The 20988-nt window shown below is 43.9% G+C and overlaps 1 protein-coding gene across 1 annotated transcript in view; it reads left to right on the top strand.

Annotated features, from left to right (window-relative positions):
- The window catches only part of LOC106567995 (polypeptide N-acetylgalactosaminyltransferase 10), a 141842-nt gene that overhangs the window by 117421 nt on the left and 3433 nt on the right, over positions 1-20988 (top strand). The window contains exons 5-11 of the mRNA XM_014137962.3: positions 4537-4722; positions 4911-5094; positions 10451-10568; positions 14134-14241; positions 18899-19120; positions 19470-19586; positions 20657-20806. Coding sequence (XP_013993437.1) covers positions 4537-4722; positions 4911-5094; positions 10451-10568; positions 14134-14241; positions 18899-19120; positions 19470-19586; positions 20657-20806 — 1085 coding nt within the window. The remainder of the gene's footprint in view (positions 1-4536; positions 4723-4910; positions 5095-10450; positions 10569-14133; positions 14242-18898; positions 19121-19469; positions 19587-20656; positions 20807-20988) is intronic.

The raw sequence follows: 20988 nt of genomic DNA on the forward strand, positions 1-20988 counted from the left end.
CTCCCCATAAAAATCCATCAGTTTAAGCTAGAGGTATCTGTTTTTTTGCATTGGATGCATCTCTGCACCGTATCCGCCGATGTCGCACTTCCGCATCTGCGGTGAAAGAGCTAGAGTGGTGTTTGTCAGACCATGAGACATCCTGAAAATCAGTCTTCTTACAAAATCGTCTGTAGCGTTTCCTCTATGGAAGGTGAGACAATCAAGAACATAATGGTGTTCTCCATTTTGCTTTACGACGCCCACAAGTGTCTTGGGATTCGTCTGAAGTTGGTATAGTTGATCTGCCAACTTCTGTCTGTAGGGTCCGAAAAGTTTGGGCTACCAACTAATAGACTCTCACAAACACGTTGGTTGTTTTGCTCTAGGATGCCGTTTTCATGACTCGTCTGGAGGTCCCCCGGGAACCAGTTGAAAAAAATGTATGAAAGTATACATTCAGAAAGTATTCAGACCCTTTCGCTTTTTCCACATTTTGTTACGTTACATCCTTATTCTAAAAGGGGTCTGAATACTTTCCGAATGCACTGTAGCTTAGTAGGACCCCCCCCCCCCCTCGTTAAATACATGTAAAAATATATACTGCTCCAAAAAATAAAGGGAACACTTAAACAACACATCCTAGATCTGAATGAAAGAAATAATCTTATTAAATACTTTTTTCTTTACATAGTTGAATGTGCTGACAACAAAATCACATAAAAATAATCAATGGAAATCCAATTTATCAACCCATGGAGGTCTGGATTTGGAGTCACACTCAAAATTAAAGTGGAAAACCACACTACAGGCTGATCCAACTTTGATGTATTGTCCTTAAAACAAGTCAAAATGAGGCTCAGTAGTGTGTGTGGCCTCCACGTGCCTGTATGACCTCCCTACAACGCCTGGGCATGCTCCTGATGAGGTGGCGGATGGTCTCCTGAGGGATCTCCTCCCAGACCTGGACTAAAGCATCCGCCAACTCCTGGACAGTCTGTGGTGCAACGTGGCGTTGGTGGATGGAGCGAGACATGATGTCCCAGATGTGCTCAATTGGATTCAGGTCTGGGGAACGAGCGGGCCAGTCGATAGCATCAATGCCTTCCTCTAGCAGGAACTGCTGACACACTCCAGCCACATGAGGTCTAGCATTGTCTTGCATTAGGAGGAACCCAGGGCCAACTGCACCAGCATATGGTCTCACAAGGGGTCTGAGGATCTCATCTCGGTACCTAATGGCAGTCAGGCTACCTCTGGCGAGCACATGGAGGGCTGTGCGGCCCCCCAAAGAAATGCCACCCCACACCATGACTGACCCACCGCCAAACCGGTCATGCTGGAGGATGTTGCAGGCAGCAGAATGTTCTCCATGGCGTCTCCAGACTCTTTCATGTCTGTCACGTGCTCAGTGTGAACCTGCTTTCATCTGTGAAGAGCACAGGGCGCCAGTGGCGAATTTGCCAATCTTGGTGTTCTCTGGCAAATGCCAAACGTCCTGCACGGTGTTGGGCTGTAAGCACAACCCCCACCTGTGGACGTCGGGCCCTCATACCACCCTCGTGGAGTCTGTTTCTGACCGTTTGAGCAGACACATGCACATTTGTGGCCTGCTGGAGGTCATTTTGCAGGGCTCTGGCAGTGCTCCTCCTGCTCCTCCTTGCACAAAGGCAGAGGTAACGGTCCTGCTGCTGGGTTGTTGCCCTCCTACAGCCTCCTCCACGTCTCCTGATGTACTGGCCTGTCTCCTGGTAGCGCCTCCATGCTCTGGACACTACGCTGACAGACACAGCAAACCTTCTTGCCACAGCTCGCATTGATGTGCCATCCTGGATGAGCTGCACTACCTGAGCCACTTGTGTGGGTTGTAGACTCCGTCTCATACTACCACTAGAGTGAAAGCACCGCCAGCATTCAAAAGTGACCAAAACATCAGCCAGGAAGCATAGGAACTGAGAAGTGGTCTGTGGTCCCCACCTGCAGAACCACTCCTTTATTGGGGGTGTCTTGCTTATTGCCTATAATTTCCACCTGTTGTCTATTCCATTTGCATTTGTCAATCAGTGTTGCTTCCTAAGTGGACAGTTTGATTTCACAAAAGTGTGATTGACTTGGAGTTACATTGTGTTGTTTAAGTGTTCCCTTTATTTTTTTGAGCAGTATATACATATACATACATACATACATACATACATACATACATACATACATACATACATACATACATACATACATACATACATACATACATACATACATACATACATACACACACAGTGGCAAGAAAAAGTATGTGAACCCTTTGGAAATGCCTGGATTTCTGCATAAATTGGTCATAAAATTTGATCTGATCTTCATCTGCGTCACAATGATAGACAAACACAGTTTGCTTAAACTAATAACACACAAACAAATATAAGTTTTCATGACTTTATTGAACACACTGTGTAAACATTCACAGTGCAAGGTGGGAAAAGTATGTGAACCCTTGGATTTAGTAACTGGTTGACCCTCCTTTGGCAGCAAAAACCTCAACCAAACGTTTTCTGTAGTTACAGATCAAACCTGCACAACGGTCAGGTGGAATTTTGGACCATTCCTCTTTACAAAACTTTTTCAGTTCAGCAATATTCTTGGGATGTCTGGTGTGAACTGCTTCCTTGAGGTCATGTCACAGCATCTCAATCGGGTTGAGGGTCAGGACTCTGACTGGGCCACTCCAGAAGGTGTATTTTCTTCTGTTGAAGCCATTCTGTTGTTGATTTACTTCTGTGTTTTGGGTCGTTGTCCTGTTGAGCTTCAATTGGCGGACAGATAACCTAACATTCTTCTGCAAAATGTATTGATAAACTTGAATTCATTTTTCTGTCGATGATAGCAAGCTGTTCAGGCCCTGAGGCAGCAAAGCAGCCCCAAACCATGATGCTCCCTCCACCATACTTTACAGTTGGGATACATTTTTGATGTTGGTGTGCTGTGCCTTTTTTTCTCCACACAGTGTTGTGTGTTCCTTCCAAACAACTCAACTGTAGTTTCATCTGTCCACAGAATATTTTGCCAGTAGCGCTGTGGAACATCCAGGTGCACTTTTGCAAACTTCAGAAGTGCAGCAATGATTTTTTTGGACAGCAGTGGCTTCTTCCATGGTGTCCTCCCATGAACACCATTCTTGTTTAGTGTTGATGTAGACTCGTCAACAGAGATGTTAGCATGTTCCAGAGATTTCTGTAAGTCTTTAGCTGACACACTAGGATTCTTCTTAACCTCATTGAGCATCCTGAGCTGTGCTCTTGCAGTCATCTTTGCAGGATGGCCACTCCTAGGGAGAGTAGCAACAGTGCTGAACTTTCTCCATTTATAGACAATTTATCTTACTGTGGACTGATGAACATCAAGGCTTTTAGAGATCCTTTTGTAACCCTTTCCAGCTTTAAGCAAGTAAACGATTCTTAATCTTAGGTCTTCTGAGATCTCTTTTGTTCGAGTCATGGTTCACATCAGGCAATGGTTCTTGTGAATAGTAAACTCAAATTTTGTGAGTGCAGCTCTAACCAACATCTCCAATCTCGTCTCATTGATGATTGGAATCCAGGTTAGCTGACTCCTGACTCCAATTAGCTTTTGGAGAAGTCATTAGACTTGGGGTTCACATACTTTTTCCAACCTACACTGAATCTTTAAATGATGTATTCAGTATAGACAAGAAACATATCAGATAAAATTTGATGACCAATTTATGCAGAAATCCAGGTAATTCCAAAGGGTTCACATATATACTTTTTCTTGCTGCTGTGGATATGGATATATCTATATAGATATCTATATATCTATATCCTGATCTTTTTTATCACTCAGATATAGGAACCACACTTAAGAACAAACTTCCTTTAGATTTTTTCAGGGGACTATCTGTTGGTCCATGTTCTGAATCAGTTATTTAATGTGTTTCTATGGCCTAATAGCAGTAAAGCCAAAATAAATGTTTCATCAAAAAAATATATGTTATTTTATTTTGATACTTCAAGGGGTATTAAAATTGAAAATCAAATAGCAAAATGAGCCTTGGTAGAACCCCCTCCCCCAGCTTAGACTAATGGATTAATACCTAGAATATTTTTCATTGTACTCCTACATTTCTGTATGTGCTCCTACATTTTAACTTAGGAGCACATGTGCTCCTTGTATAGAAATGTCAGCGTAGAGCCCTTTGACATGTTTGTTGAAGCAGCTATCCATGTCTGTTATGCCTGTAGACTTTTTCTTCATATTCATGTGGGGAAGCATGCTTTTGTAAACACTCACTGCAGCAGTCGAAGGTCTTCTTTGGCCATGTCTTTATGCGCACCGTTCCTTATTAACCACTCTCCATGCGCATGTTAATCTCTCCTTGTCCACAAAGCACCTGAAAAAAATCTGTTTCCATATGTGTGTTTGTCCTTTTGTGTGGATGGGTCTGTCCTCCAGATCTCCTGGACTCCTTACTAAAGCGATGCAGTGTGCATATGTGTGTCTGCATGCATGTTCTGTGTGTGTTGTAACTCGTCTCTCTCCCTGTAGAGCACCTTAAGGCGTCTCTGGAGGAGTACATGGTGCGGATGCCCAAGGTGAGGATCTTGCGCACCAAGAAGAGGGAGGGGCTCATCAGGACACGTCTGCTGGGGGCGGCAGCCGCCAAGGGAGAGGTCATCACTTTCCTCGACTCGCACTGTGAAGCCAACGTCAACTGGCTGCCCCCGCTGCTGGGTGAGTCATTCTGTTAGAACGCACTGAGCTTTGCTATGGAGATGCTTTCTGGTCATTCTGTGGAAGATGAATATAATTACTTATCTGTACAATGTGCCCATTACCTTGTCCAAAGGGGGGACATTTCACGGTAACACTGATGTTTGTTTGACTTTGGCCGTGTACCTCTTTCTCTCTCGCTCTCTCAGACCGTATCGCCACAAACAGGAAGTCCATTGTCTGTCCGATGATCGACGTGATCGACCATGACAACTTTGGCTACGAGACACAGGCCGGTGACGCCATGCGAGGAGCGTTTGACTGGGAGATGTACTACAAACGCATCCCCATCCCCTCTGAGCTGTCAAAAGAGGACTCTAGCGAACCCTTCGAGTGAGTATTACTGGACCAGACAACATATCAGGGCCCAGCAAATCAGCACATGGGGCGCAAAAGTCAAGTCCATGCTAGTGTGAAGGACTCCATGGCTACTGGCCTGTTAGACAATATGCTCCCCTCTTTCATTGCAAGATGAGGCAAGGCTTCCCTGGGCTCCACGCTTCTGTGAGCGTTCCCTTGGAGGTCAATAGACAGAAATTGGGAATATCAACTAAATTGTGACTCTGAATATTCATGGTCGATTAAATGGGATTCTAATTCTTACAGTGATACAGGATAGCATGATGAAAATCTGAGGGATGGAGGGAGGGGTGGAATAGGAACGACATGGTACCAGTGAGGGAGTAACGTTGGACGAGCAGACCTATTTTGCTTTACATAAAACATCACTGTCTCCACGGTTACCTTCCTTCCTTATCTGTGCGGTGCAGCCTGCGGATTCACGGCTGTTGACTGCCAAAGACTTCTGCCATTTTGAATGCTCCAAAACAGAACCATTTGCCCTTGGAAGTAAAAAAAAAAAAATGAACTTGGCTGTTACCGTTCTAGCTACTTCAGGATTTTTCCTTATGCTTGGGAAGCCCCGGAATGCACTGAGCTTCCAGCCTCCCACTATCTGCCCTGTTTCCTTAATTGATCATCCTAACAGAGAGGCTTAGGACCCAAATGTGTGCCTGCCTGTCTTCCTCCCTGTCCGGCTCTTTCTCTCATGAGTCAGAGTGAAATGTCAAGCTTTTCTCACCCCCTACAATATCAATACAGTGAGGGTTCATCTCTGCCTCCAATTTAGAGATGGAGGGGGCCACTGATATCCATGACAGCCCATGGCGTTCATGCGGGAAGTGTGTGTTGCCAGGGCCTGTTCTGTTGGGAGGGCCTGTAATGTGAGACGGAGACAGTAGTGTGTCTCACTTGGACACCTTGCCTGGTTAATTGTCTCCCTCTGACAGCCCTTCCAGTCAGGGACACCTCTCCAGTGTGTCCCCCCAAATCCTGTCTGCCTTTACGGGCCGTCGATAAACACTACATGCATCATTACCTGTCTGCAACTCTGATTTATTAGAACCCGTCGGATGAGTTTGAATGTCCAGAGAGTGACGGCTCATCAAATCACGGAGGTGCAAATGACTACCCTTTTCGCCCCAAATGGATACACACATAATTAATACTTAGCCAAATGTGTATCTCTGACACACACACACACACACACACACACACACACACACGTTTTGACATGACTATGTACACTGAGTGTACAAAACATTAAGAACACCTTCCTAATACTGAGCAGCACCCCCTTTTGCACTCAGAACAGGCTCAATCCGTCGGGGCATGGACAGTAGCCCATCTGTTGCTCTATACAATTTGTGTCAGCCTCCTTTGTCTTCTCATCAATTACCCGTTTTCGACCACTGGCCTGCCGTTAACTGGATGTCCTTTGGGTGGTGGACAATTATTGATACACATGGGCAAACTGTTGAGCGTGAAAAGGCACTTAAACCTTTTGTCTTTCCCATTCACCCTCTGAATGGCACACATACATAATCCATGTCTCAATTGTAACCAACCGCCTTGATTCAGTCTTATGTATCAAAATTTGAAATTGTTTTTTTTTTTTACATTGGATAAAAGCAGACCACAAAGGTACAAAATGATATATCATGCACTGCATTTGAGGAACAATGGGAAAGTAATTCTGCTTTGAAAGTTGATAAACTTGTAACCTCACTTTTAAGACACGGGCCTTGTTAATGTTTTGGTAGCAACTGGAGAGCTCTTTGTCTACATCTATTCAGCGTCGTTCACACCCTCTTAGGCTTTAGCCCAACCCATCTCTTTAAGGGTTGATCCGAACGTTCTGACCTCACAACGGCAATCAAGCACCCAAGCTAACATTGACTAGCTTGCTAGCTACTTCCAGACACAAATGAGAGAACTCCCCACTCTGACCATTTTACTCGCCCTAGCAGAGCTGGTTAGGCAGTTTTCATGTTATCCGGAGCGTTGGTGGCTGTAACTTTGCCGCTGGCAACAATTTAATTATACTTTTTTGCCGACGTTTACTGCCACAGGCCATATTCAACGGGTATTGAGCGCTCTCAGACGAGAGTGCTGTGAAATCGGGGAAGATGGCCAGACTGTATTTACAAATGCACTCGAAATGGTTACTTGCATAGTGTAGTCTTTTTTGTTAAGACATGTAGCTAGCTAGCTAGGTAAACAATGAACCATAATCCCAACTCATGACGTTGCTACCCTGCATGAATCGGCTGGTAATTAACCAACCGGGTTCAATTTTAGCTAGCTAACATTAGGCTATAACTAGCCAAGCAAATTGCTCTGAGATACGAATAATAAGATCATACATGTAACGTTAGGTAGCGAGCCAGCCAGCTAACATTAGCTAGCTAGCTAGTACACTTTAACTTGAAATGAAAATGACTTTGTCGAAATGAGAAATGTGTAATATCTGAAAATGTAGCTAGCTGGACTATCTTACCCGTGGTCTGAAATTGGAGTAGATAGCCAGAGTGAATTTACCAGCTATGTCTATCAACAGTTGTCACAGTGACATTCTATTGAAATGGATACTTGCATAGTGGTAGGCTGGACACATTACATTTTCAACAACGCTTTTTTCTGATAACTAGTTCATTACATCCGCTGTGGAGCCCAGTTTCATAATATGACCATATTTCTCAGCTGCTTGCCGTTGTTTTGAAGTAATCACGATAAAACAGGCCTTATTTTAGGGCATTTTTCACCCTGCCAGCTCCTATTAGTTCTATTGAGCACCGTGGCACCAACTTGCCTTCCGAACATTCTATTCCCAGCTTATTGTTCTACATCACAATGCCTGCTTTGCTACTGTTGACAATGAGATCTGCTCATGTTTTTTATAGTTCAAATGTAAACAAAATAAAAATAAAATACTCATGGAGCTCTGAGGTCGCCCCATTGATTCCTATAGGCTAAATGTAGGTGTAACAGTATAGCTTCTGTCCCTCTCCTCGCCCCTACCTGGGCTCGAACCAGGGGCCCTCTGCACACATCTACAACAGTCAACCTCGAAGCATCGTTACCTATCGCTCCACAAAAGCCGCGGCCCTTGCAGTGTAAGGGGAACAACTGCTTCAAGGTCTCAAAGCGAGTGAAGTCACCAATTTGAAACGCTATTAGCGCGCACCCGCTAACTAGCTAGCCATTTCAAACCGGTTACATAGGCATGTCTGTCTATTTCGCCAAATATCTCGCAATGTGTAAATTTAGATTTTTTTAAAGTCTGACGCCATTTTAATCATGAGAATCTCCTCTATCTAATTATGTAAGTCTGGGCAGCGAGCTCGGTTGTCATCAAATGCTAGCCCCAAAATATTTTTTGCCCTTGGAACGCTGTGCTCTCCCAATTGTTTTCCTTTGGAGAGGCATGCCGGTCTATTTCGCCAAATATCTCACAATGTGTATATTTTGATTTTTTTCATGACAAGCACCATTTTAATCAGGAGAATCTCTTCTTTGTAATTATGTAAGTCTGGGCAGCGAGCTCGTTTGTCATCGATCACTAGACCAGAAATAGTCTGAAGTTTTCATTTTTTCCCTGCTTTCTCATTACGCCGACATAAGCACAGTTGACACCATCGAGGTGCGGATGTTTACTTTCTACACAAGTTGTTTTTTTCCAGTTTCGTCCAATGAACAGATTGTAGTGGTAAAATAAAAAGGGATACATTTTTTGTGCCATTTAGGCTAAATGGAATTCTAAGCATCACTCCAGTCAAAACAGGCTCTGCGAACGTTGGATTCCATTAATTTGCTATAGGCTCGCGCTAGTGTTCCAGCTTAGCCGACATTCTTTTGCTGTTTTTCAGCCTTGGGTGAATTTAGACTCGTTCTATTGTCCAGCCTAATAGTGGAGTCTTTTGTTAAGACATATGTAGCTAGCTAGCTAAACAATGAACCATAATCCCAACTCATGACGTTACTACCCTGCATGAATCGGCAGATAGTTAATCAACCAGGTTCAGTGTTAGCTAGCTAACATTAGACTATAACTAGCCAAGCAAATGGCTGAGATACGAATAATAAGCTCAGACACATAACGTTAGCTAGCGAGCCAGCCAGCTAACTTTAGCTAGCTAGCTAACAGTACACTTTAACTTGAAATGAAAACGACTTTGTCAAAATTATAAATGTGTAATATCTGAAAATGTAGCTAGCTAGACTATCTTACCCGTATACATCATGGTTGGACGCTTCTCCCTGTCACGGATGCCATGGTTGCCCAGTTTGAAGAATGTAATCCGGAGACAGGTGTTTTCTCCATCTCCTTAGCTATCATACTCTAATTCCACTGATATCAAAACTCGGTCCTCCAGAAGGTGGAGAGCAACACTTATGCAGTTCTACTAAACAACATATTTTTGAAAAAGCCCCGTTAGACAGGATTACCTACACATACTAACCAGCTCAAATAAACAAAAGCATGCTAATATGGCAGACCAATCCGAACTCATCTCTCGGCATGTCCAGCCCACTCATTATCTCAGCCAATCATTGGTAGCAGGAAGGTTGCTGTCTTTTTCTGTGGCTAAACCAACTAGGCTCGTAATTTGGATAATTTTATTCGTATTTACAGATGGCATACAAGTTTGTTATTAAGGCACATGAATTACATAGATTACGTTCAAGTGGCGATCGTGTGAAGTAATGACCTTCGACATACGCCTAGTTTCCTGAAACGGGTCACAATTGTCTTGAGGCTTAAAAATCCTTCTTTAACCCGTCTCCTCCCCTTCATCTACACTGATTGAAGTGGATTGTGACATCAAGAAGGGATCATAGCTTTCACGAGGTCAGTCTGTTTTGTATACTCTGTGTACATCCTTGGGGTTCACAGCAAGACTTAGGCCCTTATTTTCATTCCATGCCACTTGAGGGAAGCGATCCTACTGTAGAGCTGGAGTGTCATTATGTGTTTCCCATTATGCATTGAGTATGACACCTATTATGCCAGTCAGGTTCAGCCATGGTTGATGGTTTAATTGTTTCTGTGTTGTTCAGAGAACCCCCGGGAAAAGCTGAGCCGGGTGCACATAACTCTCAAATTGAGTCTAGTTGCGTTATAAAGCCTTCGTCTGGCAGAAACAGTCTATAAAGACGACTGTAAACCGCGGGCCTGCCATTGCCGCCACCTTTCCTTACTGATTTACACACTTTTCATTTGTATGAATATCTTCCTGTCCTTTTGGCTGGTCTGAAAGCAGTGATTTGCTTTAAAGGACAGTGTCATCATGTTGGGGTGTGAGTGTGACCGGTATTGGCATTGTATACCCCCCCTCTTGTCCTTGAGGTCTCCTGTGATGGCTGGTGGACTCTTCGCCGTGGACAGAAAGTGGTTCTGGGAGTTGGGAGGATATGACACAGGACTGGAGATCTGGGGAGGAGAGCAGTACGAGATCTCTTTCAAGGTAAAATGCCACAATGACACTAGACATTAAGACGGCTTTGTTGTTTTTGGGAAGATTACCTTATTGACTTACAGCTGTGTTCTTGTATTTTTTGTCCTGGAGATGCACAGGGTGTTCAGGCTTTTGTTCCAACCCTAGTACAACTGTAACACTTCATAATAAGGGGCTTCATAATAAGTTGGTCCCGTGTGGCTCAGTTGGTAGAGCATGCGCTTGCAACTCCAGGGTTGTAGGTTCGAGTCTCACCGAAGACAAGTACAAAAATGTATGCACTCACTACTGTAAGTTGCTCTGGATAAGAGTGTCTGCTAAATGGCAAATGGATAAGATGCCTAGTTGAGTCAGGTATGTCAGTGCTGGGCTGGAACAAATGCTTGCACATCCTGTAGTTCTCCAGGACCAGGGTTGAAGAACACCAAATCTCACCACCAACATGCTGAAGCTAGTTTTATCAGAAGCCCATTAACTAACGAGCTCTAAGGCAATGGTGGAAGTTGGCATTTAGATTTCACCTCATGTTTCAATCATTTTGGTCCAAATCTGCTCTGCTTCACCGAGAGCAACCCATCCTCTCATCCTTCCTCTCATCAAATGAAAGAGGTTGATTTGCCGTCTAGTCTCTTGACAGATCTCAGGCCTGGTCTGGGAATAGGACGGAGACCAAAATGTTAAAAGCGGCCCAGAATTCACTCGGATCATTCTGTAGCCTTTTACCGATGTAATGCTGACTCCACTGTTGGAATGCAGAGAGAAACTGATATAAAAGGATAATAATACCATGGCAGAGACAAGAGAATATTCTCTTTGTTGCTGTCAGATGATACTTTCGTAATATAGCCAAATGAAAAGACATACACTTGTCCTGGCCGACTTGCACTGATTTTGCTGATAAACACTTTGTTGAGGGAAAATGTACTTGCTACGATTATGATATGTTGTCTCACCTAGCTATCTTAAGGCGAATGCATAAGAGTATCTGCTAAAGTATTATCTTAATGTAAATGTAACCACAAACATTAAATAACTATAAATAGCACTTTACATTTGCCAAAACACACCCCTCAGTTGACAAATGCATATGTTAGGCCCCACTGTGGGCAGAGAGAAAGAGGTTATGGAGTGCTGCTTTGGTAACTGTCATTGGCTGTAGTGTGTTATAGGTTCTCTATTGTAGACTGCCCACCCTGCTCCGTACCACTGGTTTTAGAGGTCGTCAATAGAGGTGGAGGGATTAGCAGCGCTGCACACTAATCCACTGACTGCACTCTGCTAAAACGTTTGATCCCACTTTCTCATTAAATATATATGTTTTTAGAGAAGACATAACATGCCAAGTGGAGTGTGTTGGTCAGGGAGGGCACAGGGTTCAAAGGTCAGGCAAAGTGACCCTGCCTTGGATGCTAAAGTGATAGGAGTAGGATGAAGTTAACACTAACATCCATTGTAGGGTCAGATATATGTTGTATTCCCCGAATGCAGGGATCATCAACTAGATTCAGCCGATGATCAGAGGGCCGAAACATAATTACAAATCATTTGTAGACTGCAAATTGACCTCAAGAAGCCCAAACAGATATAACATTTGACTAAAACATAATCACTTCAAACCTTGCCTACATTTCAATACGAACATATATACCCTAAAACTTAAATTAAACGCTGAGTCTCAAATAGCCACCTGTCCCTTTTTAATAGCTGGGCAGTGGCACACATTTCAGCAAATAAGTGCCAGATTCAAATAGACTCCGTGTCTAAAATGAATTGTTTGCGAGGTTACCATGCATTACCATGAATTGTTTACAAGGGTTAATGTTTGATTTGTTACATTAAAGTATTCAGTAATGACTCAAAAAAATTATGGCATTAATCTGTTTTTATCGGCAGTAAGAAACTGCTAGCCATTGGCTGCTAACATCTTAGAACTGCTAGCTTAACTGGCAAGCACAAAAACAGTTAGCTTTGTGAGTACAGACCAGACTATGAGAGGAGCGGAGTGTGCCCAATTTGACTGGAGTTTCCAAAAGTCTGGAGCATAGGCCTTCTCGCCCGCTCCAATTTCATTCCAGTACCGGTAGCGCTCACTTCACGGTTTATTTCTATTTATTTGGTTGTTTTTAGGGGGTAGATCAGCTTTAATATTGCAGATTGTGGCTTCTATCAATGTAATTGTCTGCATCACTTCCAATCCCCCACATAGTTTTTGTGTACACTTTTTTTTTAAATAGAAAAACACACCTACTCATTCAAGGATTTTTCTACATTGCAGAATAATAGTGAAGACATCAAAACTATGAAATAACACATATGGAATCATGTAGTAACCAAAAAAAGTGTTAACCTGTTGGGGATAGGGGGCAGTATTTGTACGGCCGGATAAAAAAACGTACCCGATTTAATCTGGTTACTACTCCTGCCCAGTAACTAGAATATGCATACAATTGTTTGATTTGGATAGAAAACACCCTAAAGTTTCTAAAACTGTTTGAATGGTGTCTGTGAGTATAACAGAACTTATTTGGCAGGCCAAAACCTGAGAAGATTCCAAACAGGAAGCGCTCTCTCTGACTATTTCTTGGCCTTCTTGATCATCTCTAACCAAAACAGGGGATCTCTGGCATAACGTGACATTTTCTAACGCTCCCATAGGCTCTCAGAAGGCGCCAGAACGATGAATGGTGACTTTGCAGGCCATGGCTGAAAAACAGTAGCGCATTTGGATAGTGGTCGATCTGAGAACAATGAGACTGAGGCGCGTGCACAAGCCGACACCATGTTTTTATTTTTTCGTCTTTGAACGAAAACAGGGTTTCCCGGTCGGAATATTTAATCGATCTCTCTGTTATTCCCTCCTATCTTTTAATTTGTCATTATTTTTCTCTGCCCTTTTGTCCAGTTTCTTTCTCAGTTTAGTGAGCATGCTTATGAAGCACACACATATGATGGAGGGTTACAAATCAGTATCAACAGCTACCACACGATGGTGCTTCCGACAGCCTCTCGTCCCCTTCAGGCCTGCAACACACAAAGTTTACAGTAGACTTGTTTTGGCTTGTGGCTCAAAGCTTTCACCTGACTCAGAAGAGTCAACCTGAAGTATGTCACATTCAAACTGTGACATTTCAGTCCTGCGTTTGGCATCATGCAGTCTTAATACTGTACATATTTCTACACATTTTCTGACTTGTCAGGTTTTCCTTCAGTCTTAGCCAGGACTGCTCTAAATATGTCATAATTGATGTGTTGGTCCAAAGAGCCCCAGGAGGCATTTGTAATAGTCTCACTCTCTGTCAGTATGGTGATGATATCACTGTATAGCTAATCGTACCTCCTGCCTGCCTCCCTCCCTCCCTGCTACCTTTATCTATCTTCCCTCCAATCCCTCCCTCTGGAACCACTCTCTCTTTTCTCCTTCCCTGCTCGCCTAGTACCTGTCAGCCTCTCATGTCCTCACACTGTTCACAGCTACACACCAAGGGCACACGGATACACACACACTAACACAGCAGTGCTGCCATGATCCCCACACAGCTGTCTGTTAAGCCTCTCTCTTTCTCTTCCCCCTCAGGTGTGGATGTGTGGTGGGCGTATGGAGGACATCCCATGCTCCAGGGTGGGTCACATCTACAGGAAGTATGTTCCCTACAAGGTCCCCGGCGGGGTCAGCCTGGCCAGGGTGAGTGTTGGATTGGTTCCTAGACCCACCTTTTCCTCTCGCTTCTCCTCTTTATAAGGAATCTACAAAGATAAAACTTAAGTGTCTAGTGAAAAGAGCATTCATCTCTGCTGAGTTTCTCTGCAATAGTTGGACACCTTTATATTGCCGCCACAAACCCACCTACTCTCGTCACATCCATCAGGAATACTGTGGAATGTTTGAAGTGAACGTTGATTGTGTTCCACAGTCAGGCCCGCAAGTGGGAATGAACGAGTGAGAAACTCCTCTTTTCTTTTTGGTGGTGAATTGATTTAACCTCCTCATGCACCTGCCTCGCCTGGCGCTGTGTTTTAACAACGTAAGCATTCAGAAAAAAGAGACCTAACAAATGCCTTTGTTTTTTTCCCCCTGCTTTTCTTCCTCCTTGTGATACGGCCCCCTATTGGTTTTGTCCCCAAAATACACAAAGCTAGATAAGTGACCTTGATGAGGAATACGCTGTAAAGACACTTTAACCTTTCTGGCGCAGGAATTCCGCTAGCGACCCACCTCGACAACATCCGGTGAAATTGCAGAGTGTGAAATTCAAATGACAGAAATAGAAATATTTAACATTCATGAAAAGACAAGTGTCATACATCAAAATAAAGCTTAACTTCTTGTTAATCCAGCTGCTGTGTCAGATGTCAAAAAGGCTTTACGGCGAAAGCACACCATGCGATTATCTGAGGACAGCGCCCCGCATACAAAAGCATGAGAAAAAAAAATTCAACCAGGCAGGTGCGCCACGAAAGTCAGAAATAGCGATATAATAAATGCCTTACCTTTGAAGATCTTCTGTTGGCACTCCCATAGGTCCCAGCTACATCACAAATGGTCCTTTTGTTCGATAAAGTCCTTTTTTATATCCCCAAAAACTCAGTTTAGCTGGCGCGCTTCATTCAATAATCCACCGGTTTCCCTCCTTCAAAATGCATACAAATTGAATCCCAAACATTACCAATAACCTTCTCCAAACAAGTCAAACAACGTTTCTAATCAAACCTCAGGTACCCTAATACATAAATAAACGATACAATTTAAGACAGAGAATCGTTATTGTCTTTACCGGAGATAAACAACAAAGAACGCGCTCTCATCTATGCGCATGAAAACACTACAGCCAAAATGGGAGCCACTTAGAAAAACTACAAATTCTAGCAAATTTTTCCAAAAATTCCAGCCTGAAATTCTTTCTAAAGACTGTTGACATCTAGTGGAAGCCCTAGTAACTACAATATGGGAGGATTTCGCCTCATAATAAACATGAGTCATTGGAAAAAGTGGTAGGCTGACTTTTTTTTTTTTTTTTTTTGTCCTCGGGGTTTCACCTGCCATATCAGTTCTGTTATACTCACAGACATTATTTTAACACATTTAGAAACTTTCGAGTGTTTCTATCCAAATCTACCAATTATATGCATATCCTAGCTTCTGGGCCTGAGTAACAGGCAGTTTACTTTGGGCACGCTTTTCATCCGGACGTCAAAATACTGCCCCCTATCCCAAAGAGGTTAAACAGGTTTGCAGGTACGGAATCTTTAGATTTGAAAAATAAGTTTTATGCTTCGTTTTTCTTCTGGTCATGTAGTTTATGTGGACACCTCCTCATCGAATGTCTCATTCCAAAATCATAGGCATTAATATGGAGTTGGTCTCCCTTTGCTCCTATAACAGCCTCCACTCTTCTGGGAAGGCTTTCCACTAGATGTTGGAACATTGCTGCTGAGACTTGCTTCCATTCAGCCACAATAGCATTAGTGAAGTCGGGCACGGATGATGGGCGATTAGATCTGGCTCGCAGTCGGCGTTCCAATGGGTTTGAGGTCAGGGCTCTGTGCAGGCCAGTCAAGTTTTTCCACACCGATCTTGAAATACCATTTCTGTATGGACCTCACTTTGTGCATGAGGGAATTGTCATGCTGAAACAGGAAAGGGCTTTCCCCAAACTGTTGCCACAAAGTTGGACGCACAGAATCATCCAGAATGTCATTGTATGCTGTAGCGATACGATTTCCCTTCACTGGAACTAAGGGGCCTAGACCGAACCATGAAAAACAGCCCCAGACCATTATTCCTTATCCACCAAACTTTACAGTTGGCACTATGCATTTGGGCAGGTAGCGTTCTCCTGGCATCCGCCAAACCCAGATTCTTCCGTTGGATTGCCAGATGGTGAAGCGTGACTCATCACTCCAGAGAATGCATTTCTACTGCTCCAGAGTCCAATGGCGGCGAGCTTTACACCACTCCAGCCGACGCTTGGCATTGCACATGGTGATCTTAGGCTTGTGGTGCAGCTGCTCGGTCATGGAAACCCAGTTCATGAAGCTCCGAAGGAACAGTTATTGTGCTGACGTTACTTCCAGACGCAGTTTGGATCTCGGTAGTGACTGTTGCAACCGAAGACAGATGATTTTTACGCACTCGGCGGTCCCATTCTGTGAGGTTGTGTGGCCCACCACTTTGCGTCTGAGCCATTGTTGCTCCTTGACGTTTCCACTTCACAATAACAGCACTTACAGTTGACCGGGGCAGCTCTAGCAGGGAATAAATTTGACCAACTGACTTGTTGGAAAGGTGGCGTCCTATGACAGTGCCAGATTTGAAAGTCACTGAGCTCTTCAGTAATGCGTTTCTAGTTCCAATTTTTGTCTATGGCAATTGCATGGCTGTGTGCTCGATTTTTAATACATCTGTCAGCAACGAGTGAGGCGAAATGGCCAAATACACTAATTGGAAGGGGTGTCCACATACCTTTCTGTATATATATATAGTGCATTTCCACGTTCTTTTGAAACCTTTGGAATGCAGCTGAAACAATCCATTATGTATGCTGATCCTTGCCCAAACCATTGGCTTGGTCGGATGTGTAATTGAAAACTATTGGCCTGTTTTGGGGGTTAATTTTTGTGTTGTGTTCCCCCACCATGGGGGAATAGTCTCTCAGATGAGGAAGGCCTGTTCTGTCTGAGTGAGGAATGTTAATGACTTGAGGAGTGGGGTCAATTGTTTATGTATTTCTTCAGAAAGAAGACGCACCAACAAAGACATAAGCACCTTAGAAAAGGCCTCCAGTTAGAAATGGCCGCCTATGCAATAGTTCAAATACATGCATAATATGTACATTCATATTGATTGATTTTCCTTAACATGATGCCGAAAGAATGAAATCTGTGAATGATCGTTGGGTGAATATTGTACCTAAAATAGAAAGTGCCTATTAAGCACAGCTTTGTGTTTAGCATCATCCTGATTTCCTTTTGTTCCTTTTTGAAGTGAGCTCAGAGAAAAGGGTGTAATTCAGAGTCACAGAGACATTAATTGCTGGCCTGCGGCGCCGCTTCTTTTTTTTGCTCCCCCAAAACTTGACTACAGCTGCCTCTCCTAGACACCGCCATCAGCACCACCCCACAGTAGTTGGGACAATAAACCAGAAATTATCGACACCTATCACTTATCGCACGCATTTTGCTGATAATGTTCAGTGGCCTATACTAGAGAAATGTGAAGTTTGAAATGAAACAAGTTTGCTAATATTGGTGATTTGTTAATGGGACAATTGATGGCTACAACCATCAAACTAGTAGTTTAAAGGATCATTTTAAACTGCGGTGCACATTAATGCTAGAAACGTATCATTCTATTATCTCATCAATTCAGGCAATTTATCGCAATATGTATTTTCTTCCATATCGCCCAACTCTACCCCACAGGCACATCCCCTAAACCCTCCTCAACCTGTCTTTGACTGAAATTAATGAGGTATTATACTGAACAAAAATATAAAACGGAACATGTAAAGTGTTGGTCCCATGTTATAAAATAAAAGATCCCAGAAGTTTTCCTAATGTACAAAAAGCTTTATTCCCTAAAATGTTGTTAGTGAGCATTTCTCCTTTGCCATGGTAATCCATCCACCTGACAGGTGTGGCATACCAAGAATCTGAATAAACAGCATGGGGACAAAAGAAGGCCTCTCTAAAATGGTCAGTTTTGTCACACAACACAATGCAACAGATGTCTCACGTTTTGTAGGAGTGTGCAATTGGAATGCTGACTGCAGGAATGTCCACCAGAGCTGTTGCCAGAGAATTGAATATGAATTTCTCTACCGTAAGCCTCCAATGTCGTTTTAGAGAATTTGGCAGTACTTCCAAACGGCCTCACAACGGCAAACCATGTGTAACCACGCCAGCCCAGGACCTCCACATCTGGCTTCTTCACCTGCAGGATCGTCTGAGACCAGCCACCTTAACAGCTGATGAAACTGAGGAGTATTTCTGTCTGTAATAAAGCCCTTTTGTGGGGAACAACTCATTCTGATTGGCTGGGCTTGGCTCCCCAGTGGTTGGTCCTGGCTCCCAAGTGGGTTGGCCTATGCCCACCCCACTTGGCTGGGCCCCTGTCCAGTCATGTGAAATCCATAGAATTTTATGATTTCCTCATATGAACTATAACTCAGTAAAATCGTTGTAATTGTTGCGCTTATATTTTTGTTCAGTATATTATTGTTCAGCCATCCAGTAGTCAACGAGACCCCAGAAGACTGACACCATGCATCCATCCCTCTCCTACAGTCATTGTGGAGCAACAATGTTTTAACCCTTTCTCTTCTCCCTTGGTCCCTGTACAGAACCTAAAGCGAGTGGCAGAGGTGTGGATGGATGAGTATGCAGAGTACATCTACCAGCGGAGGCCAGAGTACAGGCACCTGTCAGCAGGAGACATGACTGTGCAGAAGGACTTGAGGAGCAGCCTCAACTGTAAGAGCTTCAAGTGGTTCATGACAGAGGTGGCCTGGGACCTGCCCAAGCACTACCCACCTGTGGAGCCCCCTGCTGCCGCCTGGGGAGAGGTACACATTAATTTACTCGTTTCTTTAGCGAGAGACCGAAAGCTAGAAAGAGAAAAAGTTAGAAGATTGAGATAAGCGCAAGCGAGACAGTAGATGGAGAGAAAGTTAGAAGAGAGAGACCGTGTCTGGCCTGTGACAGCCCGATGTCACATCAGCCGTCAGAGGGCCAAGCTCCTGCCACAGCCTCGTCTTCATCATTACTCGTCACACTTTTTCACTAAAGAGGAGAGCTGACAGATAGTGCTGAGAGATCCAGACAGAGCTCTAGTCAGTGGTTAATACACTGACTAGTATTGAATGATATTTGTCTTTCTCTGTTAACTGGTTTGTCTGCTTCTGTGTGTTCTAGCTGCGCAACGTAGGCAGTGGCATGTGCATGGAGAACAAACACTTTTCGTCTGGGTCACCCATCCGCCTGGAGACATGTCTTAAGGGGCGGGGCGAGGCCGGGTGGAGCCATGGACAGGTGAGGAGCTTAGTACACACAACTAAATACAGACATCTGTCTGCTGTAACATGCTAGTTTTCCTCTAGTTTTGCATACACTTAACCTTCATTTTGTACTGTGTACAGACAGCTTTCTGCCTTCATAAGTACTACCGACACACACACGTTATGTTTTTCTGTTCTCGTGGGGACCTAAAATCTATTTCAGTAACCCTAAACTTAACCCTAATTCTAACTCTAAACCTAACCTCTATTCATAAAGTAGCCATCGTCCTTACAGGGACATGGGAAATGTCCCCACGGAGGTGATTGTTCCTTATTTTACTATCCTTGTGGGGACTTTTGTGGATTTTAGGTCCCCACAAGGTTAGAAGAACCAACCCCCACACACTGGTGCACACTCTCTCTCTCTCTCTCCACACACACACACACACACACACACACACACACACACACACAACTTCATTATCTCTTCTGTTCTAATGTAGTCCCATTTTTTTTTCCCCCTTGTCATCCCAAATAATGTTTAGAAGAGCTCATAACCGAATGTTGATGGATGGCCATGTTTTCTCTTTATTTTCTAAGTTGCCTGCTCTGGCTCTGTGCTTTGACAGTTTAATTACAGTAATTTAAAAGGCTGTTGTATTTTAATCTCTGTCATGGTTGCAATTTGTATTCAATGCTGGGACGACAAACAGCATCAGTGCAAATCAAAGAGCTCTTTCTGGCTACAGTCCAAGCCGGAGCCTTTTGAATGTTACAGCAGAGGAGCCCCTTCCAAACAACTATTTTGTTCCCTATGAGTGAACGTCCCGGGGGGGGGGGGGGGTGACCGATGTTGGAACTCCCAGGGCGGTTCTCTTCGACCCTAGTTCTGAAGACTCACAAGGTGTGCAGGCTTTTGTTCCAGCTTATTACTAACACATCTCAAAGGCTTGATGAGTTAAATCAGATGTTAGTACTGGGCTAGAACAAATGCCTGCCCTGTGGACTCCAGGATCAGGAGTGACACTGGCTCCAAGAGGCGAGCTGGAAGTGGGGGCCCCACTCCTGAGGTGTTCTGATCCACGTTGTCTCTGCCCCCTCCAGGTGTTCACGTTTGGTTGGAGGGAGGACATCCGCGTGGGGGACCCCATGCACACTAAGAAGGTGTGCTTTGATGCCATCTCCCACAACAGCCCCGTCACCCTGTACGACTGCCACGGCATGAAGGGCAACCAGCTGTGGCGCTACAGGAAGGTAAGGTCTCTCTTTCTCACACACATACCCACACACACAATCTTTTTCCAAGTATGAAAAAGGCAAGTTTGTGAGTTGCTTATGGTGCACTTTTTTTGCTCGAGCTGAGCAAGCTTCAAGATGTATTTTTGATCCTTTGTATTTCCTTCTCCTTTTGATGAAATGACACAGCTGCTACTCAT

This window comes from Salmo salar, chromosome 13, assembly GCF_965601325.2.
Source record: "Salmo salar chromosome 13, fSalSal1, whole genome shotgun sequence".
NCBI lineage: Eukaryota > Metazoa > Chordata > Actinopteri > Salmoniformes > Salmonidae > Salmo > Salmo salar.